The sequence below is a fragment of the Phalacrocorax carbo genome, chromosome 1 (assembly GCF_963921805.1).
Source record: "Phalacrocorax carbo chromosome 1, bPhaCar2.1, whole genome shotgun sequence".
Lineage (NCBI taxonomy): Eukaryota > Metazoa > Chordata > Aves > Suliformes > Phalacrocoracidae > Phalacrocorax > Phalacrocorax carbo.
In genome coordinates, this window is record NC_087513.1 from 126,303,080 (window position 1) to 126,328,109 (window position 25,030).

The 25,030-nt window shown below is 34.9% G+C and overlaps 1 protein-coding gene across 8 annotated transcripts in view; it reads left to right on the forward strand.

Moving 5' to 3' along the window:
• DMD (dystrophin) overlaps positions 1–25,030 on the forward strand; it is a 1,139,896-nt gene that overhangs the window by 307,985 nt on the left and 806,881 nt on the right. For all 8 annotated transcript variants that reach the window (XM_064473561.1, XM_064473589.1, XM_064473531.1 and 5 more), the window contains exons 9-11: positions 14,688–14,876; positions 15,219–15,400; positions 22,893–23,043. In XM_064473561.1, coding sequence (XP_064329631.1) covers positions 14,688–14,876; positions 15,219–15,400; positions 22,893–23,043 — 522 coding nt within the window. The remainder of the gene's footprint in view (positions 1–14,687; positions 14,877–15,218; positions 15,401–22,892; positions 23,044–25,030) is intronic.

A 25,030-nucleotide genomic window follows, 5' to 3' on the forward strand; every position in this document is an offset into this window, starting at 1 on the left:
ATAATTTCATAAAACAGGTTCTTTCAGTTGATAGTGCAAATGTTCAGCTGATTATTTGTGTTAGTCTTAGGACGAAAGCTTTAAGATAAGAATATCCAATCCAATATAAAACAGTAATTATAAACTTTTGTTTTTTAAACAGAAAATATTAATTTTAAATTTTATATATATTTTGCATCCAGCATTTCATAAAAGAGAGGCTGATATTAATTATATGCACAGAAAATAAGCTAGTGGAAATGTGTGCTATTTGTGTAAAGTATTAGGGGAAACGCGGTGTTCCTGTACTCAGTATAGTTTACTAGGAGTAACTTGTTGGGTCTGAATTTGACAGTAGGATCAAGAAATAGAGATTCTACAACATTGTGTCCATTCTAAAAGGTTTTGAGCAATGATAACAATAAATGACTACATGGTTGCGTATGTTTTCCCAGCTGAATTACATCTGTAAATATTGTGAGGAATAAGAAATAAATTCCACCATACAATATATGTTGTGTGCTACGTCAGTCCCTTTATGTCATTATGTGCTTTTTAGTATGATTACCTTTTTAAAAATGTTCTCTAATCTACTTATAATTATCCATTCCTTTTCAGAACACATTAAGTTTCCTTCCAGTAGTGGTGATCTTAAAAGTTAAATTCATTGTGTCTCTGACCTCATTTATTCCTACTCACATTCTTAATCACAGTGCTCTTGTATCTTCTCTGTGTCATCAAGTAAATGCTTTATCTGTTATGCCGGGCCATGTTTTGCTACTTCTAGTCTTTTCCTGGCTCTCCTGTTTCTTTTAAATTCAGTCTCAAAATTGTTCTCTGCTGCATTAACGGCTTTTAAACTAAGTTTTAACAACTCATTCCTGTTCAGCGTCCTAATTTTCCCAATTTTAACTCCTCTTTTTACTGATCAGCCTTGTTTTGGGCTTTGCTTCCATTCCGTAAACATGTACAATGGCTACTGAAATGGATATGTGATTTAATACCTACAATTTATAGTCAGTGTTATGACATTTTATTAAATATGAGTACCTTTCTATATGATATGGGGAAGTATAAAATTGCTTGGCAAAATGTCACCTGTAAAGCACCTATAATTCTCTTGTGCCACATGAGGGATGTCAGGCAAATGCATCTGATAAAATATGTATGGATTCTGTTTCAACATTCTGATACTCATTCAAAGAACTAAAATAGTTAATTTAGTTTCAGGAGAATGTAACTAAAAAAAAAAAGGGGGAAAAAAACCCCACCAAACAAAAATCACCACCAAAAGAGGACCTCCATAGGTCCGCAATTCCCAAAATTGCTTTTGCTAGATATCAACTGAAAAGGAGAAAAGTGGAAGATTAGAAGGAAGTGTTGAGGAAGAAAGAGCAAATGTAGAGAATATGGCTACCAAACAGTACATTTATAACTGATTTTTTAAACTGACAATTATTGAATTATTAGTGTCTTTTAAAGAATTTAGCAGCTACACAAGCTACACGTCAGTTGTACACTATCTCTGCAATAAGAATTTAGAGCCCTGTAACTCACCTTTTTTGAAGTATGCTTTCATGCCCACCTCATCAGTAATTATATCTGAGTACTGATTTTAATTAAGAAAATTCCCTCCTAACAGAACCTGAAGTATGAACTGCAAACGTAAATGTATGAGAGAGTAATGGTACTTAGAATATATTTGTATGTGACTATTTTAGGATGCCTTGGTTTCATCACCTCAAAATAACAATGAGTTATAGTTCGTATCTACAAGATAATAAATAATAGGATTCTATCAATTAATTATATATGCTACATATGTGTGTGTATATATATAAAAGCATATCAATCATGGGTTAATATTTCTCTTGTAGGTCAGAAGCATTTTTCATGCCAAAAATTTCAAAATAACATGCGAATATATATATCTGCAAAAAAATTTGACCTACAAAACATATTATTTGAAGGCTTTCTAAGGTGCTTCTACTACTCTAAAATGTTAGGTTTTGCATGTGAATTCACAATGCAATGTTTTACTCCACAGATCCTAACTGAAGTGACAGTGACAATATTCTGTTTCATTGCGAAAAGATGCAGATGTCTGTGATATATTAGAGGTTATGGGTTGGATTAAATTTTACAAAACATGCTTTTAAATTAGTTGCCTTTTCTGGTTAAAAATCCCAGAAAATAAGCTAAATGCAATGCAAAATAGAGATCAATTAAGTTAAGATTTAAATGGTTGCAAGTCTGCAAAGAAAGCACATTGACTTTTTGTGGTTGCAGGCTATTTTGTCTTCTGGTCTTTATGCTGTAGGACTTTTTGCCCCCCCGTACTTCTGTGACAGTGTGTTTGGTAATTTGGATTTTGATCTGAGGGAGCAGATTTTAATGGAAAGTAGTACTCTGGCATGAAATTATATACATTTTGAAAGGTCTGTAGGTTCATTGCATATGTGTGTATTAAACCAATTATTTTATTTATTTCAATGTGACTTCTACGCTGAAATTCAGCATTAACTTTCATTTCATTAATCTTCTGAGGATGGAAAAAACAGTATTCTCATTATTTGTTGAATCTAATGGGTTTTAGTTTTGGAATTTGAGCTGTATTAATTATTATAAATAATTAGATTTGACTTTAGCTATTTTTCTAGACATTCATTAGTAATATTTTCTTTTTCACCAGCAGCTCTCTTACAGCACAAGTATTTTTTGTGAGATATACTGAGAGATGATCTATCATGTGAACAACTTCAGCAATAGAAGTCTAGTTGACCAGATTCATTAATCAAAATTGCCCAAAGTGTCCTCACCTATTTAAGACCTAATTGCATTTATAAATTAGTACCCACAAATTCCATGGAAGCTCATAGTAATTGCAATATTTGAAAAACAAATTCTTAGGCACAGTGGGCTTACTTTCATAGCTGATTTTGCTGGCCCATAATCAGCAATGCCTGTATCCATTGTTTATGTGGCTCACAGGTTGCATTACTCTTCTAAGTAAACCCAACCAGAAATATGTTAACATGCTTGTAAATAAAGAATCAAAAGAATATGAAATCTGGAAAATTTAATGCTATTTAATTTATCTTTGTGTACTTAATTTCTTTTTTTTTTTACTTCAATTTTTAAGCTCAGCTAGTTGCGTGCAGTTTCCATTTTCAGTTACCAATATTACTGGTTCTGTAACTGTAAAATAAACAAAATGTGTTAAAGCAATGACCTGATAGATACTATGAGAATGTGTTTCCATAATTTGTATTACATTTCCCTGACAGAGTTCATTCAAATCAATAGTAGAGTACCCACTGGTAGAGCCTCTGGAGAACCCAGAATATTTGCCCCTTCTTGTCTGTAAGCCCTTGTGAAGTAGAAAGTCCCTCACAGTATATACAGTGGTGAATTAAAAGTAAAAAGAAAGATCAACCTTTATGTACAAATTTTTACATCTTCCATCCACTTCTTTAAAAGTGTCACTGTCTCACACCTAGATTAACCTAGCATAAAGTGAGTGCAAAATTTTTGTAGCAGCTCTAAAGTTTATACTTTTCACTGTGTCGTTATTGGACATTTTATACACCTTATCAATTTCTGGTTCTTGTTTCTGTAGTTTGTGATTATCTTTTTTATTTTTCTTCTTATTAAGAAAGCATGCGTGTAGCCCATATAATAAGATGTTTGAGAAAAGCCTGTACTCCAGCATTTTTCCTGGGGAAAGCTGCCTATTGCACACAGCCTTGTAATACTACCCGTTCATGAAACTTTGTAACGCTTCTGCTTAAAGGACATAGAGTGTTTATAATGAGAGAATTTTTTGTAACTTCACCAAAAGGTAATGGTTTTGAGAAAATATTGTAGATCAGGCATGGTTGCCTCATGTTGAATTAAAAACATCAGACAAAGCAGTTAATCTGTTTCTGAAGACCAGATTAGGAAGCAATGAATTGCTTTGTCTGTATTATAAAATAACTGTCCACCTCTTGAAAAGCTCTCATGCTTCTGTGTTCTTCAAGGGATTTTAATTTAGCCTGGGGCTAACTGTTATTTCAGAAAAGGGCTCAGATTTAACCAAGTTATAAACCTCTGCAGAATAACAAGTTTTCCTACTTTCAGGATATACTTAAATTTTAACAGCTAACTAACACTATAGACACATAGACATGAGACCTAAGCAGTAGAAACTAGAATCAGCTGCCAAGAAAAATGGGTCTGACCTGAAGGGTTGGTGATGGTGAATAGATAAAGGTGTAACAAGGATGGTTTGCAGTAGGTGGCTCAAAAATGCCACTTTGGAGGCAGTGACTAGGTTCAGAATTTGCATGTTTTTGTTTTGAACTCACAGTGAATATCTCCCAAACCAAATTGCACCTTTCACGTAGGACTGCCAAGGGATGGAATTCCTTTTATAAAAGTTCACCTTAAAAAAAAAAAAAAATACATGGAAATCACACAAAACAGGATTGCCCTCTGTTAAAAGGGTATTATTAAGGTTAACTGCCTAGAAGTAGAGAAACAGTAGAATTCAGGTTGCATGGAATATTGTAAACTCAGAGTCTTACATAGATACATTATGACAGAGAATAATGAGAGATTACAGAATTGGTATCCTTAGATCCTTCTGTGAACTGGATGTGCCTGTTGTAAAAGGAAGTCTGAACAGTGTGGTAAAGGAGACTTGCTTTTGTGAACACTGATTTGTTTACTGCAGAAGTTAGAAGGTAAACAGAGAGATGGCATCTCAAGGTCTTCCTGCATTGCCCACAACTGTATGGGTGAGGAGAAAGAGAGAAGCAATTCAGCTACTGCTACACATCTTTTCCCTCTTCCCTGTCTATTGCATAGCTCTGCTAACCTATTGCATATCTCTCTCTTTCCATAGGTCAGCACTGCAGCTGAGCTATTACCTAACATCTTTCACTTTTGTAAAAGGTGTTAAGTAAAGGAGCAGAGGATTGCAGAAAGTTCCATGATTAAAATAGTTGAGCACTGCTCAGTAATATCCTTTACCTCAATTACAGAGTTCCCTCTGAGCAAAATAATCTTTCAGACATGGTCCTGGGGTCTGGGTATGTTATGTGAGATGTTGAGGTCTAAACCAATGAAGCACTGAGCGTTTGGATACAACTGGATTAACTGGGAAATATACCCAGAACTAAATTATTATACAGGACCTGAGAAATCAGGCTTTATACATCAAGAATCAGTTGCCCTGAATGATTGTATATTTTGTCATGTGTTCTAACACATGTAAAATAAAAGGAATATGTGGATGCTGCTGATTTGTTGGGGCTATTGGAGCTGGAAGGAAACTACTAAAACTACTAAAACCTCCTATCAGTACTGATGAAAACAAAGTGCAATTAGTCAAGGATTTGGCTTTGCACACTGAATAATAACAGGAAAATACAATATTAAATAGACCTTTATTGAATGCTGCCCATTCTGTGCGCTTAATGAGATCAAGTGAATTTTAGTACTTTTTTAGCCATTGATATTTCTGTATTTGTGTTCCTTCATAGCCCTTAATATAACTTTTTCCTCACTGTCCCTTCTGAGACATAAAGCCAAATGCTTAAGGCAATTTTCTACTGGCAGGAAATGTTCTTCCTGTTCATCACTTCATATGTTAACTGGTATCCCTTTATTCCAACAGTTAATTAAAATAAAATTTATTAAGTGGTCCTCTTTTTTGATTTCTGCTGCTTTTTACCAGAAGTTCATCACTGACCTTAAGTGAATAGTTCTCTCCAAGAATGCATGGCATGAAAAATCCCTGCTATTTCAGAGCAGTGGCAGTTTTTTTTCTTGCAAATCATTATTGGTTTTTTTGCATTCAGATTCTGCATATGCAGATGTGGATGGCTGATATCGTCATCATTACCATTTCATGAACCTTCAGTTATCTCCCTGAACAGGTTAATGTTAATACTACTGAATTCCATTTATTTGGGGAACTTGATAACCAAGAACAGCAGTGATAGCTCTAGTGAGTATCATACGGTGGACCATATTACTCCCCTAATTAAGCAAAACACTATGTTGATTTGCTGATGTGTTGAGTTTCTGATGCGTTTGCAATGGTAATTATGGTAAGGCCTCTTACAGACTTCTGGGAGGCTGCAGCATGTGACCTTTTCTTATTCTTTTTTAATTAAGCTGTAATTCCCCTAGCCAAGACAGGACTTAGGAAAGTTTCAGACAGTAGCTATCAACTGAGCCATAGGCAAAGAAAGGATGTTGTTCTGTCGCATTTGTGTATTTTGTAATAAAGATGGCTTTATCAGCTATCACTGACAATATTATAAAACTGCTTTACATGTAGAAACCCTAAAGAATAAGAAATTATTTTCAGGTTTTCCACTAGCAAAATTTAGTCGTTACTGCAGCTGGTTGATTGCTGTTTGTTGTGCTCTACTCTGCAGTAGAGGGTTGTTTCTTCTGGCCGAAGGTGGTAGAATAGACATTAGTCTGCCTTTTTTCCTTTACCTGTAAAATATATAATGGAAGTTTAACATTATTATATAATGGAATTATAACTTAGAGTTGCAACAAAGATTTTAGATTGCTGTAGCAGAAGGTTTAAAATAATAGAGAACAAAGCCTCGTATGAAACATAACATTTCTTGTTTTATGATCAATTACTTCAGATAGCTGGAAAAATATAATGTGGTTTCTTTACATCATTCTGTTGGGTTTTGGCTTTTCAAGTGTATTAGCTGAGACAAAGTTTGAAAGTTTGGATTAGTTATAAAGGATGTCCAGGTGCCTAAGGCTGACAACCTCTAATTCCAGCCAGAGGTACCTGTGTAAGGGGAGAATCAATGCACACACCTGTGTTCTTAATAAATCACAAGAATACTTCCCTTACTAAATAGAAAGAAGTGATTATACAAGATGAAATAGAAATTTTTAAAATTCTGAACAACTGTTCCCCCTTCCACTGTGTCTATTCAGGCTGGTTCTTGCTTCTGCCCTTATTTCAGTCAGTTCTGTGGCTTTCTGCATTTCAGCAAGTGTAACCAAGTATTCATTTGTTCCTGGGCGGTTTCTCTTTTGCTCAACTCTGAGGCTTGGCTTGTCTGGCTCTAAGGTCTGTGCTGTTATTCTAGCATATGCTACACTGAGCTGTCTAGAGAACTTTCTGTCTGTGAGCAGGCTCAGTGGTTCATCAGGTAGAAGTAGTATCCCTTCGTCCAAGAGCATTCCATGTAACCCAACCAGTCTTTGTAATGCAGTGTAATAGAATAGTCAAAAAAGTGAACACATGGCTAATGTCTGTCACATACGGTCAGCCTGGTCTTGGCTTGAGGCTCGTATGTGAGCAGAGCAAACCTATAGCTGCCTGGTCCCGACTGCACCGGTGTACTCTTAGTCCTTTGTGTTGTCCTTTCTTCCCTACAAGTAGGAGTTGTCTACGTAGAGAGCTTGCAATATCTTTTCCTTTTTACTGTGGAGTGTAGGGATGAGCATGATAGCTATTAAACTGGTTTGAGCATTAACTGGGGTGACAGGATAAAGATTCTTAAAGCAGTCATTGTAAGTGAGTTTAAAGGAGACAGTAAAAGTGTATGGGAACAGGCCTAAGAAATTATTTTCAAACATACAAGAAAAGCACATTTCTCCTTGGAAAAGAAGAAGAAAAGGCATGTTGCTGTGGCAGAGATTAGCCCTCAGGTAAAGTGACAGTAGGAAAAGGAATGCTATCTTGGTAGCATGAGTAACAAAAGTCTTACAGAGTGAATAAAAGATTTGAATACTTGAAATACTGAAGAAAATTTGAAGCTTAGTGAAGGTAATAAAGAAGGAGGGAACAAATATATACATGTGCAACTGATAGGAACTGTAAAAGTTACTCTTTTCTTAGGTGCAGGTAGGAGAAACCATTTCTCATAAAGTCAGTGAGGAGAGAGAATATGACAGTAAGTCAGATGACTGACATAATCAAAGTAAAAGACGCTATGGGGTAACACTGATCTTGCAGACAGCAAAAGCAGAAGAGAGAGATAATATAAAACAAAGGAAAGGAGGAGAGAGCAACGACTAAACAGGATGCTGAAAAGAGAAAACTACTTTTCCTTCCAGAATGATGGAGCCATAATACACATTTTCATGTTTTTTAACTATAAAGCTTTAGGATTCATGATGAAGTGCATATAAAAGAGAAAATAAGTTTGATGTGGGGTTTTTTTTGTATAACTTTTTACTTGTGTCTGTATTTCTTTGTTTGCCTGTCTGTTGCCAGCGAGAAAAGGAATAAAGTCTGCATTTGTTTCTTAATCTCCTATATGACATAAGAAATAACTCAATACTTTCTTTGATAATCTATTTGTATTATTTTGGCTAAGACATAATTCACCTGTCTCCATCCTGTTTTTCTGTTTATACATTTAATGGCTTTTCTGCTCATGGAGATTTTTAGAATATAATTTAAATAAGAACATAGAATATTTAAAAGGTCTTTTTCAGAACAGAGTACTTTAAGTTGGCTGTTACTTAAGTTCTTATTATAGTTAGAATTTACATTTTTAAAAATAAAATTAAATAAATGTGATTTTATATTATCTATGCCATCTTGAATATTTTTCATGATACCATGATCACAATTCAAATATTATGGTGGACTGATCATCATTAATAGATAGAATTACCTTTTCCTTTTTCATGTACATGAAAGTATAAAACACAATAGACATTTGTCAAGGGAGCTGCATCTGCTGATCTGGAGTTACCTTGAGGGTAGCACTACTGGGAAGAGACCCTAGGTTTCTTGACCTGTGATGTGCTTTGAGGACCTTGCTACCATTTACTACTGGAGAGCTCTGTGAAGAGTCATTATTTAGTACTGAAAATTTATCCTAGAGTGAAAATTTAATCTTTTTTTTTTATATGAAGATTACTCTTATTTATGTGTTATATCAAGACCAAATGACCTTACAGTCTACTGTGTGACATGACAGCACCTGCAATATACATCCCCTTAGAAAGTGCCTTGTTCTTGGATCAGAAAAGGGAAGGGTTGAAGAATGGTGAGTAGGCTAAGCATTTCAATAGGAAGAAGTATTAATTTTGTTGTAGGTGTATGGTGAAAGTAATTCCATTCAGTCACAGTCAGTTGATTCAGCACATCTGCATCAAGTCGAATTGTTTGGAGCCATGAATCTTAATTGCTTGAATGGGAAGTGCCTTCTTTAGAAAGGCAAGTATTGTGTGTCTTGTCATCAGTTACACATCAAACAGTAATACGTTTTATAGTCAGAACAAAAAATTCAATATGATTAAAACTCTTAAATAAACAGGCTGAAAAACTTCCCTGAAGGGAGTTAATAAAACCAGTATGTTTTGATAAGCTTTTTGCAAAAAGGGTCAAGCAGCTACTAACCAAAGCCTGCTTAGATATTTATTCCAGGTACAAGTTTATGGAAGAAAGCAAGCTAAGTAGAAAATCTTTTTGTGAATCACTGACTTACTTGACCGTGTATATAAAATGAAAGTTTTTAAACTGTTCAACTTCTCAATCATTCCAGGTAGCTGGCACCCTTGGTTCCTGACTCTTAACTATCTATCTTACCTGTCCTTTCAGTTCCCAATCTTAGTCTTTTTTCCCAACCCAATTTGTTCCAGTTTTCTCACTTGTTTTCAGTTAACTTCAGCCAACTTTTACACTCCAAATCCTGAAGGGCAAAATTTTCCTTTAAAGCCAGTAAAGTCTTTATTTTTCTTTTTCAGTCTATTTATACCAACTGCACCTAATAGAGTAGTTGAAGAGATTAATTTTCTTCTACCCTTTCCCATCAATGGTTCCAGCATTTTCTTTCCTTTGTAATGTACTTTCATTCATACTGCCTGGTTCTGGATTTTTTCCTCTCAACGTGCACATTGCCTAAGCTCTATGGACTTTGAATGAACTAATATCTCCTGCATCTCAAAACTGGAGTTGCAAGGACAGGCCAATTCATCCAGGTAGAAACATATGCAGTACAAATGGAACCACTGAGAAAATCAGGTACTAAAAGTCTAGGTTGTCTCAACTGAGCAAGCAAAACCTAGTTTTTCAGATTTCTGATAAGGTCAAACCTGTGTGGGTTTTCGTATGAATGTAAAAAAAGAAATAAAAAAAAAATCTTCCTGACCCAAAACAAAGGCAGTTTTGAAATCCTTAATAAAATGAAAATGACAGCCTCATTTACAACAAGAAAATAGTTAACATTATAATAACACACAGTCTGACCAGTGTATCTTCTTAGTTTTATTACCAGAAATGACTGAACTATTCTGTCTGATATTATGTTAAGAAAATACTCTTGATTATTGCAAAGAACATTTTAGCATTTTTCATTTTAACAGTTATAAATCGGCAATTTTATAGACACATAAACTATGACTTTGTGATGAGAAACTTGGAGGAACTGAAAGAATAAGGAGTGGTATCAGCTTCACCTGGCAGGAGGCATGGTTAGAGGGTGAATAATGTCTGCTAATTTTGGGGGCTGTATTCCTGCAAAGGGAGTTTTCAAAATGATGTTTCTTTAAAATGTTTTATCGCTGAGTTCTAAAGCTCTGCATGTCTAGAGCCAGATTCTGCATCTTTTACAGTGAAACAGGCATTTTCTGAAGGAAGAAAATATGTAATGTAAATAAGAGTGCTGGAATAAACCCTAAATCTTTACTCTAAAACTACTTTCTAAACCTGCCCAAATAATTTCTAGAACTCAGAAGCAGTCTTTATGAGCTAATAGAAACATTTGTAGAGAATTTACTATCACCTGTCCAATCCTTCCCCTCCCTTTAGTAACATGCGATAGTAGGTGAGGAACACTTCCTCCCCTCACTTTCTTAGTCTGAAGCAGCTACAAGCTCACGGTTTAGAGTCTGTGAATTAATTCATACAGCTGCCAGGCATATTCCTGAGAAGAACATATGGGTCCAGAGAATTTTTTTCCTTCCTGGTCAGTCCATAATAACAACCGGGACTATTTTCCAGGCAAAAAAGGCTGGCCGTTTTTCAAAATAATTTGTGAACTGACTGGCTGACGAATTCCTAGCTAGATGTCATGCAGTCTTCATCAAACATCTGAATTTTTCATGTCATCTTTCCCCTTAACATTTCTGTCATCATGCAGGCATTGTTAGTCAGTAGATTACTCTCCGTAAGTATTTTGCTTTGACTGCACCCAATCAACTTTGTTTTGCATAATCATTAAATACTTTATTAAGAACAGTTTTTGATTCAGGGATGAAACTGCATGCATATTCAATCAGCTTTTTTCCTGGGTATAGCCTTCCTAGCAATACTATAACAATTTAACTTCAGCGCGTCCTAATTGTTTTTAACCCTCTTAATAATTATGGTTAGAAACAGCCATCACAACTCAAATTAGGCGCCTTTATTAATAACTCTATGTCTTTGTTCTTAAAGCAGTATATACAATACTTTAAAATTCTATTTTTCTCCATATTTTAGGAATTCTAAAAATATTCAACAAATTCATAAATAAGGACGCTCGCAGGAGATGTTGATTTTGTGTTGTTTCGTTGGGGTTTTTTTTGCTGTGTGGTTTTTGTTTTATTTTTATTTAAATGGATTCACTTACCATTATGATTTATAAAATTCAGGATTTTCCTGGTTGTTTGTATTAAGTGGATTATTTCAGTGGGGGTTATTCCTGGTGCTGTAGAATCTGCATACTTAAATTTGGTTTGTATTGTGGAATGAATAATCTTTATGTAGATGAATATTACTTTGAGACATTTTGGTTTTGTTTTTTAATACAAAGTATGTGGCATAGGCGTTAGGTCAGTAGTTGTCCACTTCCTAGTATGAATATTTAACTTAGTGTTTGGTGTTCCATTTACAGCTGAGCCGACAGGCTGAATTTCTGCTGATTGTTTTTCAACTAGTTGTTTTTCATTCCATATGTAGGATGAGTAAGGATGTACAGTTATCTTTTAGAGAGCTAACAGCACTGACAGGAGTAGTGAAGCTACAATATAACAGTAGATTTTAAAATATATGTACTTTGTCAAGTCAAAACCAGCTGTTGACTCTGAGACACATTATTTATGCTCGTAGATTTTTTTTGCAATGTGAATATTCTGTGCCTATGTAGATTCAGATCAAGGTGGCCATTGCTCTACTCTGGCTTGTTAACAGAGAATGGGCTTAAAGATGCAGAGGAAATTTAGCACAATTTTGAAAGTGTAACTATGACTTGATTTCATCAATGAAATCAGTGAGGATGATTTGTTTTAATTCATTTGACAGTCACAGGGGGTCCCTTAATATGTCACTGTCTGAACACAAATACTCTGTACGCTCAAAGCACTCTAGAATGACCAGATGCTACTACTATTTCAGCTTCTGATGATTAGTCCCCAAAATGCATGGGGAAATAGAAGGCATAATGATCTGGTGAGTTTATTAGGCCTCAGCAGCTGAGAACTATTCAATTGTGCTAACCATAAATGAATATTTTCTTTTTTTTTTCTCTGCTGCCAGTGATGCTGTAAGATTTGAGGGAAGGTGGAAGAGTTGTTTCCTCCCTTTACCAAATACAAGGATTAGTGACACTATTCTGCAGAGTCCTTTGGTTATACTTTTTCTAGCCCTTTTCTAATTTCCTTCTGTTAGAAAATGTCCATTATTTGAATGAGAGCACACTTTGGAATACCTGCCAAGTAACTATTTTGGTTTCCATTTACGTTGCTTGTCTTTACATTTCTTCAAGAGTCATTACCATGGTGCAGAAGTTAGTCTACACCATTTTGCTATTGAACGTTGTGAGTCCAAGATGTTTTCAGTGCAATTCCATATAGTATTTGTGATAGCACAAGAAAGCAGTGAAAATGCTGGTCAACATGACTAGGGAAAATTGTACTGAGTAGTCATTCCTCAGAATAAGAGCTGTTAGGGGGCACTTTGTCATGCAGGAGACAATATTCTGTATCGGATCTAGACAAAGGAGAATTTTCAGATAGAGACTTTTCAGACAAATAGCTGACAGAGACCACCACAGATCTCTGCAGACATGATATTCCTTGTCTCACTCAGCTGTTATAGTATCTTTTTCCCCCAGTTATCAGATGAGGGTATATTCTGTACAGTATTGTTATAGAAAGGAAACAAACATTACCTATGCAAAAATAGTGATAAAGTTATCCCTTTCCACAGTAGGCTGTATACTACAAAAGGCTATATTGCTGTAGAAATGTGATGTGTTTGGGTGTAATTTCTTATTACATTGTATACTACTTAAAATCTGGAGTTGCACACAATTCAGGTACTAATATGTGCAGCAGGAATATATGTTGAACATTCTCTGTGCTTCACTGATTGTATTCCTGTAAGATAGTGATTTCTTCAAACTAACCTATTGAGCTCATCAGACCTCCAAGCCTGCTTTTCTGATTCAGGCTTATTTACTGAACATTGGTTTTCACACATATGTGATGATGAAGTTATGACTGATGTTTTAATTGGCCTAACACACATATGACAGAGGGATTCAGGTAAATTGCATGTGATTATTAGATCTATAAAATTCAGAATTAATTTGTTGTGAGGATGAAGATTGAAGATTTCATTTTAAGTGATCATGTTACATTCATTGCACTTCTTGCTTTCTAGTGATAAACTTTGACTTTCCATCTAAAACTACAATGAAGGGCTTTAGAAGCTGCTTTGAGTGTTTTATTGGTACAAGTATGTCAGTAGAGACAATTTCTGCTAACTATAAAAACATTAAGTGTCTTGGTATTATTTTTTTTTTAAAGCATAAGCATTTTATTGTAAACAGTTTATTTTTGTACTAACTTGCTAGCAAAGTAACTAACCTTCTTCAAACTTTTTGAAAAATTTATGGAATGACATCTTCTTTAGCAAACCCATATTTCTTGCTTTTGTTTTGTCCTAGTCTTCTACTATTATATTAATCCGTAAATACTTCCTGTTGATTTCTCTTGATGTTAAGGAGTAGATCATAAGTGCGAATTCTGTGCTTGTGAGAGTCACTGGGCTTCTAAAGTATAAATATAAAGGTGGCCTTTGCGAAAAAGAGAAATCAACAGTAATGTACTTGTGTTTGTTTTTAGAAAGGTACAATTTGGCATGAGATTTCTGAGCTTTTTTAACTTTCTAGGATGGTGTTAGCAAAACGGGTGTCTATGGATTGCTCAAGCCTAGTATTGCATGTAGTGGAAAGGGCTGTGGGTTATTTTTTATATTCTGTTTTCCATAGATTGCCTGCAAAGTCAGCATGTGACTTACTGAATTTTTGATTTTGATGTAATATTACTAGCTGCTGTGGGAAATAAATTTCTCTCTCATTTCCAAGAGAGAATACTTAAATAAGAAACAGTAAACTAGAAAAATCAGACTATTTACTGAAAACCAATTATAACAGCACTCTACATTTATAATTTAAATATTGTCACTATTCAAGATAATTGTTAGCAATTTTAAATTCTAGTGTAAAATATTTAATTTAATCTGAGATTCTTTTTATTTCCCTCAATCTTATCAGATCTTGGCCAATTAACTGATTTTATACTAATAAGTACCTCCACACATTAGCCGTCTGATAATATTTTGTTTTCTAAAAAGCTGGGCTTTTATGCAAGACAATGACATTCTATTTATTCCTTTGTAGAACTGTCTGAGCAGATGCTATTTGCATTACTCTTAAAATTTTGGGTTTGATCAGTTTTTAGAAACTGTTGAAGAAAAGACATTTAGCACCATGCGGATGGGTTCTGAAATGGATCTTGAAAACTACCAAACTGCTTTAGAAGAAGTACTCACATGGCTTCTCTCTGCTGAAGATGCATTACAAGCTCAAGGAGATATATCCAATGACGTAGAAGTTGTTAAAGAACAATTTCACACCCATGAGGTATATGTTTATACTAATCTTTCAGTACAAGTTTATCTGCTTGTATCCCATAATAAGATCAAAAATACAAACCAAAGATGGTTTTAGTTTATTTTTTTCCTTTTTCTTATTTCTTATTTTGATTTTGGGAATTTAAAGGTAGTACTGGAGACTGTGCCCTATGCAAAAAGTGAACGTGTTTACTTTTGTTCTGTGTTAAAAGGTTTGGGGAAGGGTTGAAGCAGTAAAAAGCAAAACTGAAAATCGGGTTTGGAAAGTGGGGGAATCAAAGAAATTTCTCCAAAGTCTGTTCTTTCCTTCTAAAGAATCAAAGTTAAAACTGGATTATATTTTTATTGTCAGGGTTTTATGATGGAATTAACAGCTCACCAAGGACGTGTTGGCAATGTTTTGCAAGTTGGAAGTCAACTTCTAACATTTGGAAAACTTTCAGATGATGAAGAGAATGAAATTCAAGAACAAATGAACCTGCTTAATTCTCGATGGGAAAGTCTCAGGGTAGCAAGTATGGAAAAACAAAGCAAGTAAGTAATGTGTTGGGTAAAATAATATGTATGGAGTTTGAAACAATCATGAACTTGGCTAACAGTTGTGATTTTCTTTCACTTCACTGTGAACAAAACTCCATCTCAGATATTTTTTAACTTAACATTTGATGTATGGTGACTTTTAAGCTTGTTGTTTTAAGACTGGAAGCCATACAAATCAGCAGCTAACAACAGCTTGGACACTAACAACATTTTAACCAAAATTTATATAACCTACCTCACTTTTTTTCTGATTGTTTCAACAAGTATAACACAATATTTAGCTGCAAAGGAGAGAATCTTTGCTAAGATACAAAAAGGAAAGGGAAGCAATTCTCTAAGACCTGTAAAACTTTATCCCGTAAAAATAGTATTAATTAGTCACATTAGTCTTTGAAGCATTTTTAAGATTTCTATGTCTTATTTTGAAAGTTTATTTACATAGTGCTATCTAGTATAAGAAACCCCATAAAAGTAAGAACTTGTGATTGTGCCACAGTGGAGTAATTTGTTTTGCAGGATAGAGTCTTGTTATAGTAGAAAATTTATTGAAGGTGGTTTTTGTGTGAGATGCCTTCCTTATCCTAAGAAAATGTCTGTTACTTACCTGATCTTTCACATTTCTTTTTCTCAGCCTCTCTTCTGTTTTCATTTTACATGGATACTGCTAATCCCTGTCTGATATAACAACTCTGTTTCAAACTCATGTGACTGAGTCTTACTTTGTCACGAGGAATTCCGTAAGACTACTGGCCTTTCTGTAAAGGGGACCAATGGTGAAGATTACCAACTATCATACTAAGTGAAATTCAGTGGAAATTTTAAAATTAATTGCATGTCACTAGAAGCTTGTTTATAGCCAAACAGTATTCATTACTAAACAATATAGCTGTTCTAAATAAATGCAGTGGCAAACAACCTTAATCTGAGATCCCTGGTAGATTTTTAGCAACTTTGAACTAGGTAGACTTCATTAAAATCTGCTGAAGTCTTAATTTTTCTCTCAGAAAATCCCAATGAACATGTGCTAAGTGAGAAACTCTTCTGCCTGTTCCTTCAGTACAGCTGAAGAGTGACTCCTTTTGCAAATGTGTTTTTAATAAAAGCTGAATATTTCTAGTAGTCAGGCCAATGGTCTAGCCCAGTGTCCTGACTGTAACAGAACAAGAAAAAATAATCTTTAAGGGAGATACATGATCTCCTGAGGCAGCACCTTCTCACCGCCTTTTGCCGTTGGAGGCAATCAAATACTAGGCTGCATGGGCCCATTGCTCTGGAGACCAAATATTGGACTGTATGGATCATTGCTCTACCTTATACCACATGTTGTATGTTATGAAGTGCTTCATAGAACTCTCCCAACCTTGAGTTGTTTTCAGCTAGGCTCACTTCCTAAGGTGGAAGCAGTTTTGAGTATTTGGTAACCTGCTATTGATATTTTTTTCTTCCATCTATTTATTCAGTATCCCCTTGGACCTGTTAGTGCCCATGGCATCCTTTGGCAGTGAATTCTGCAGGCCTCTTACCCAGCATAAGTGCAACTTTTTTGAAGAATGGCTTCTTTTACTTTGTCACTGGTAGCTTAATCCCCCCCCAGTTACTATGTTACAAGTGAGGGTCAACAGTGTATATCTTTCCTTGCTCTCTCCACAAATATGTATCTTTGGTTATTTACCTTGCTCTTCTTTGAGTGTTTTCCAGTTCTGCCTTATCTTTTTGGAGTTGAGGGGACCAGAACTGCCCACAATATTACAGGCCACACTGTGATTTTCAACAATAACATAACATTGCTCTCTTTTTTTTTTTTTTTTTTTTTTGGTAATATGTTCTTAGTAATTCCAAACATTTCTTTTCTAGCTTGCTACTGAGTATTGAGATTGTTTTCTTCATTCTGTCTTTCTTTGACAGTCTGTAGAATTGTTGATGGGTTTCAGATGTTTCAACCTAAAAAGTTCCTCCAGCTTTATTATTTTCTTGGAGAGAAGACTCTGTGATGCTTTACTGTAGGCAGTTTTTACTTGCTATATTTATTTTCATTTCAATCAACACATGCAAGTAGCACCCTCACCTCTACGAGTGGTACTGTGTCTAATAAATTGTCCTTTAACACCAATTGTTAAACGGATCTCCCGGATGTCTGGAGGATTGAATGGTCTACTGTCTTCAGAATCATGCCATTTTTGGTTATTATGAAACCAGTGGAAGACACAAAGTGATAAGGGCTTCACAGAGAATGTTGTGCTGCTAATTAATTTTTCATACAAAAAAATCTGTGATAAATTCAATGAAATTTGGATTAGGGCAAGAGAAAATTTCTCAGGAGTCATGTACTTAGATATAGCTAGTTTTGACCTACTGGGTCAAACCCTGGTGTTTCAATCATGAGCTGGAAAGTTATGAATAGCTTTCATATCACAATGTAACATATTTCTGGCTAATTAGACACATTTTAAGCCCTCAGGATCCATCTTCTACTTCAGTTTAAAGCATAATCTTCTGAGCACATTGCTATAAACTTTTGTTTAAGGCAATAGTGACATTTATCCAAACAGAGATGGTTTTTCGAAGATGAGAACAGCAAGGCTGTCTAACCTCTGATGTAATGGTAATAGCAAATGTAAAAAGAAGTAGCACACTTTACAGCAGAGGGGAAACAAAAAAATAAGCAATCAACAAAGAAAGGAGAAATATATACTGAAAAAGGATACTATAAGAGTGAAAGGGTCTTATGAAAAGTGGGTGAGGAGGTCAGAATGTCAGAAGAAGTTGAGAACACAGCAATGCCATTGTGTAAAAGCCACCCAGATTGGATTTTCCATGTATTCACTATGTATATAAAGTATTTTACTCTTCTAGCAAGCAATACATTAGCATGCTGAAGGAAAGCAGCCTGGTTTTTCATTTCTTCCTCCTGCCTTTCCGTAAACAATCTTCTTTATAGTAAAGCATCTCGGAGAGATAAATGAACCATTGGAGAGGAAAACTTAATGCAGTTTATCACTTTATGGAGAATTCCACAACTATTAAAACACATTCAATTCAATGGAAAAGTATTTTGTATTTGCAACTTATGAGGGCCATACCATAAACAAAGACTATTATAGTCTCCCGAGGTATATAAATAAGTACTAAAACATCTATCAGATGTTTATAGAACAAATTTGAAAACCAGAAAGTACCTGGAGAATGGGAAGAAACAACATTCTTTTGCTTAAGAAACAACTGTGATTAAATTATTTTCTGTGTTCATTTCATTTTCAACTTTATGCTCCTTGCTTCAGAATAATATCAATATTCTATATAATAAGTATTTATTTTATCATATCTTGGTTTTATTAAATCAAAATCTCTTTACTTTAGCAGGTTTCCTATACCATTTTTTTCATTTCTTGCTAAAAAAAATTATCTCTAGGATGAATCATTGTATTTAATATTTATAATATCTTAGTTTAGAACATCGAGTAAGACAATTAAATACAGACTTGAAGGTGAAGAAAGACTGAGTTAGATTTGAGATAACTAATCCCTTGTGAACCATGGGTTATAATAAAGCAGGGTATCAGCTTCCTGTACTGTATCTGTAAAGAAATAGATTAGAGTGAAAAAGACACTACGTGTATCTTCTGGTCATTTTGATCAATAATTAACACATGATTTCCAGTAAAAAAAACCCCTGATTTCATAGTACATTATGAACATCCGTGACACTCTGTTCTTAGAAAAAGAACCTTGAGAGAGATAATACAGGGAAACATTACTTTGATATCTACTATTGTAGAGATTTGGATTAATGGAGCCCTTCCCACCTCTTGGAACTTTGGTTTTGGGTTGTTTTTTTTCCTGCAGTGTTTCATGTTCTGTTGAACTCTCAGCTCCTTCTTATACTTGTTCCTGTGATTTGTTTTCTTTGGTTCTTTCCTTCCAAGAGCTACCAACTGGAGTCTTTTTAATTTTTGTTGCTTCTGCAAAGTAGCATAGCTTCACAGAGCTCCAGATTTAACACCCAATACTGTCTCAGTGCCATCTGGGATCAGTGAGGTACCATTCAAGAAACAGGTATAACTAAATCCTTATTTCAAAACAAAGTTTTAAATTTTTAAAATTTGTTTGCAAGTCTTTATTTCCATAAAGTTAGCTCATCTCAATGTTTGCCTGCAGTTTCTTCCTTTTTCTGTATCTGCTGCTGTGCACTAGAAGGTACGCTTCATGTCCATCTACTCCTCAGGGTTCCTTTGATCACTGCTTACACTCTTTCTTTGTTTCCCAGACTTCCTTTCACATTTTCTTTCCATTACCGCTCCTGTTTCAAGAAACTCTGTTTTGGCTTGTCTTCCTATGGTTACTAATACTACTTGATTGTTTCTGTTTCAGAAGTCCTCAGCCAATTTTGTGGGTTGTTTTTTTTTTTTTTTTTTTAAATCTATCCAGATGCAAGTGATAATCCTAAAATAAATTATTAGTGTTCTTGGCTGCCCTAAGGAAAAAAGTACAAAGAGTTTCTTCTTGTAACAGCTATGGTTTTATGATTAAAATACCCAAGTCTTAGGAATTTTTTAATAATTCTTTTTGTACTCCTCTTTGAAAATATCTCTTTCATTCTTGTTGCCTGTTACTTTTGGTGTACTTGAAGTCTATGTGTTTGTGTTATCTGGCTGAACTTCTGTTTGATAAAAAAAATATGGATCCTTATTTAACGAAGATTTACCAATATGAAGTTTACTGTTTGCACAAACATGTTAAAGTTTATTTTGAGAAGGTCTTTAATCTCATGCCCTGTTCTTTTTAAATCAAAGGCCATTTCAGGAACAGAAAAATAATAGCATCGTGATGGAGGTTCAGTTAGATTTAGTGCTGGAATTCCATCAGTCAGTCCGTCCCCAGCCTGTATCTTTCCAGGGTTTCTTCCTTCTCAGGTGTGGGACTTTGCATTTCTCCTTATTGAACGTCATAAGGTTCCTCTTGGCTTGTTCCTCCAGCCCATCTAGGTCCTTCTAAATGGCAGCTCTGCAATCAAGTGTAAAATGTGACAGTATATACACAGGATTCAGAATATTTTGCATTCCTAAATTTATAGGTTATCCCAAGGATTGCTTATAAACTGAGGAATAGTATCTAAGAATAGGGTATGAGTTAGCTGAGATACATATACAGAAAGCATCAAATAGCACTGGAAACTTAGTGATTTCTTTTTACAATATGAGTTAATACCATGTATACAGTACTTATTTTTAGCTATATAAATAGCAATTATATAAATTATATAAATCAGAGACAAAATTCTCATTTTGAGAAGATTCAAAACTCAAAACTGGAAGGATTATTATTATTATTATTTGAAAAAGGTAGGAAATAAAATAAATAACAACCAATAGTAGAAATGCTGAAGTTTCAGCCATATGCCTTAAAATATGAACAAGCCACAAATGAGATATGGGAATTCGCATACTATATCTGCATGACATTGACAGATATTAAACCCTGGTAGTTCAGAAGAATTCAAATATGTACCAAAAAGTTATTATCTACATGTTCAATGCAATATTCTGTGGTGATTAGTTTGAAAACTATTAGGTGTGTCTTGGAAAATACAGAATTATACTTACTTTGGACATATTTACGCATGGATTTTCAAAATTATACACTTCTGGGTTTGTTCAGACTGTCTTGGGAAAATCCAAAGTTGTTTGGACAAACACAGAAGTACTTGCTTTACTTGAGCATACTCTGAAATTGTGACAGAAAGCTGCATGTTTGGATTAGTGTGAACATGCCTTAAGTTGCCTGCCTGGTCATGGCCCGCTCTTGCAGTTCTCTGGAGCAATGTGCTCACATCGCACTTCTGCCAGTCTGCAGTTCCGCAGGTGCTGTGGGAGAAAATATACTTATGTTTTGTTCATTCAAAATATCCTGTGTGAAAATATCAAAGTGAAGTTGGGTGCTTCTAGGTGCTGTTGGTCGCACAGACAAAATTTCAATAGTTTTCTAGTTTGGGTTACATTTTCAAGAAGCCAACTGAGAAACACATGAGTAGAGTAGGACTGTGCCATCTTTCCTACACAGCAATTTTCTTCAGTGTTGTGGTTTAGCCCCAGTCAGCAACCAAGCACCACGCATCCGCTCGCTCACTCCCCCCTGGTGGGACAGGGGAAAGAATAGGAAGAGTAAATGTGAGGCAACTCATGGGTTGAGATAAAGACAGTTTAACAGGTAAAGCAAAAGCTGTGCGCGGAAGCAAAGCAAAACAAGGAATTCATTCACTCCTTCCCACGGGCAGGCAGGTGCTCAGCCATCCCCAGGAAGGCAGGGCTCCATCACGCGTAACGGTGACTTGGGAAGACAAATGCCATCACTCCAAACGTCCCCCCCTTCCTTCTGCTTCCCCAGCTTTATATACTGAGCATGACATCGTATGGTGTGGGACATCCCTTTGGTCAGTTGGGGTCAGCTGTCCCGGCTGTGCCCCCTCCCAGCTCCTTGTGCACCCGGCAGAGCACGGGGAGCTGAAAAAGTCCTTGACCAGTGTAAGCACTACTCAGCAACAACTAAAACATCTCCACATTATCACTGCTGTTTCCAGCACAAATCCAAAACATAGTCTGATACCAGCTACTACGAAGAAATTTAACTCTGTCCCAGCAGAAACCAGGACATTCAGTCTGAAATTTCAACACAGATTTTTAAATCCCTAAGTTGAGTTCTGAAAGTAAACTAACTTTTTGCTGCAACAGTTGTGCCTGAGATGTAACACGTTGTAACATACAATGGTTCCACCAGGCTCAGCGTGACTGAGGACAGTGACTTTGGTCCGTCAAATCTAAGTTAAAAATTGTATATTATGTGAAAGATGCATAATACAAATAACTACTTGTAATTCCATCACTCAGCAATAGTTTACATGTTATTTTAAAAATACTTTTGGTAAGATGAAGATTTTCTTTAGGAAAGTTTGGAGATTTTCTAAAGATGGCAAGTGTAAGTGAAGGATTTGTAACACATTTCTGGACAGATAATTTTGGAGCTATCAAAATGCTTTGTTTAGGCAAAACAGAAGTATTTCCTGTTTAATTCTCCAGACCATTCTCCACTGAATAACTGAAAATTTATAACCTCTTCTTTTCCATTTAATATCCTAAATTTGAGGGATCCTGGTAAGTACAGCTGTCTGAGCACTTTTCAAAGTGCTTGTAGTAGACAGCACAAGTTTTAAGAAACCAGAGTAGACATTTTTAACTTCCAAACAGTTCTAACAAAAATGCAACTGGAGGCCAAAACTCTAACAATACTCAGGTTCTAAAGATGTTTCAGAACACTTTGCCTAACTCAAAACTGTTTCAACAAATTTTCAGTTACCTGTTTGAAAGTATATTTTTTTTAATTCTGGCTTGACAAGTACCTTTGTGAAAATCAGCTAAGGGTAGACAGGGCAGATATTTCTGCCTGTTGTTTTCTTTCATATATAAATTGAATTTATTATTTTTTTGTTTTACAGTTTACATAAAATCCTAATGGATCTGCAGAATCAGCAGTTAGCCCAGCTGGCTGACTGGCTGACAAAAACAGAGGAAAGGACAAAGAAAATAGATTTGGAGCCCTTAGGTCCAGATCTAGAGGATCTAAAGCGTCAAGTAGAAGAGCATAAGGTATGCTATGGTATACTTCCAAAAGCATAAAAAAAAAAGTTGAATTTTTTTTAAAGCTCTACCCCTGTCATTAGAATGTAGCAAAGTAATATGGAATCTTGGTTTAATACTGATTGTTTTGTACAGTTAACAATGTTTTGTAGAGTTATTTCATCACAACTTTGACTTTTATCCAGATATAAAAAAATAAATTACTTCCTCTTAAAATATAAAAAATATATTAGAATATGCAAGGCAACTGTAACATATTGTCATTACACAGCACAATAACAATATATCAGATCTTTTAATACCTGTGTTTTCTTCTTTTTGGGTGTTGTATTTCTTTTTTCTTGCATGCTGTAGTATCAATGATGCAGCAGTCTTAATTAGAATGCATAAACTTTTTAGAGCTCCTGGGACTCTGAATACATAAATGTACAGCACTATAAAATAGACTCTAGGTTTTAACTGTAGAAATCACTTCTAAGTAATGTATTTAATGAATGAAAAATTACAAATTATTAAATGGAGTGTAAGAGAGAATTTAGCCAAATTTTTTCCACAGTCCATGAAGGTAGTTCCTTAATTGGAAGAATTAAGAATTATAAAGAGAGAAACTGTATAATTTGTGTAATAGTTTTGTTTCATTTACTGGATTAAATTGTCTAGCTTCATATTAATTTACATTTTAAAACATACTTATATATGTATTCATGACACGTGATGATGATGATAGGGAGACACAGAAAAGTATAGAAAACAGAGATGATTTGTGAGGTCATGGGGAATTACTGTGATAGCCTGTTAATGTTTCTACATCAGTGGATCAGATCAAAGCAGTGGATGGATCCACTCATGTATCAGTGAATACATCAAAACAGTTCCGTTCAATAGTATCCTGAGAGATTTTAACATCTGATGCTTGATAGCCTGCGTCAGAGCTAGTCCAGGTTCTAGAGGGCAGATCATCCCGAAAAAAAAACAATTCAAACAGAAACCAGCTTTTACAGTTTTTTTAAAAAGAGGGCAAAAGCTGCAAAAGACTGCATGATCCACTTCTATGTTAAAGGTGATTTTTCTGCATTCTGATTAAGGAGTGCGACTGAAGAAGAATACAAATTCTACCCCTACTGCTTCTATTTGTGCTATTTGTGCTTGTCCTGTGAGGACAAAATGCACTTCAGTATGCAGGTTTGCTAGTTAAGCATATACCGTGGCATTAAATTTTCTTTTTAAAAAAAGACAGCAGGTAATTATGAAATGGTGATTAGAGAGAGAAAAAGGAAAGATTTTGCGTACATGAGTACTTAGATTTGAATAACTTTGTTCTTATTTCTATGTTATTGTCTTTGTATTTGAATTTTTTTGAATTTCCTATTTGGTATTTGAATACTAAGGTAAAATGCAATCCTTTTATTTATGCAATCTCTTTATGCTCTTTCTAATATTGAGAAAAATGGGTATTTGGCTTGTATTTGATTATTCTGAATGAAGACATGCAGAAATCTGGCTCTCCCACATACAAGTTCCTCATTTTAAGTGTGATGAGTTAGTCAACATTATTTATTTATGTGTATTGCTTTTCAAATGTATTTTCTGTACAAGAGAGAATTTAGTTAATAAAGTGGAAAGAATATGTTTTGAGTTTACTTTCAATCAAAATTCTACTCATGTTGAGTTTGTCTTATTCATAAGACAAAGAACAAGATATTTTCCATTCTTTCATGTATTGTGTAAAAGTTTCAGATAGTTTTATTATATATCGTATGCAGCAAAGCTACCTTCTATAACAAGGGTCAAAACAGTGGATTAATTATTAAATAAGCAAACAAAAAAGCAAAAATCAACATCCCCCCATAATTTTCCTTAGTCTCATGTGACTCTGGAAATCTCAGAAACAATGTTGTAGAAATTGGTGGGAACAACCAGAAGTTAGAAGATATAAAAGGAGCAGATAATTTCAAATTAAACAGATTTCAGCAAAGATTATAGGTTTGGTTTGCTG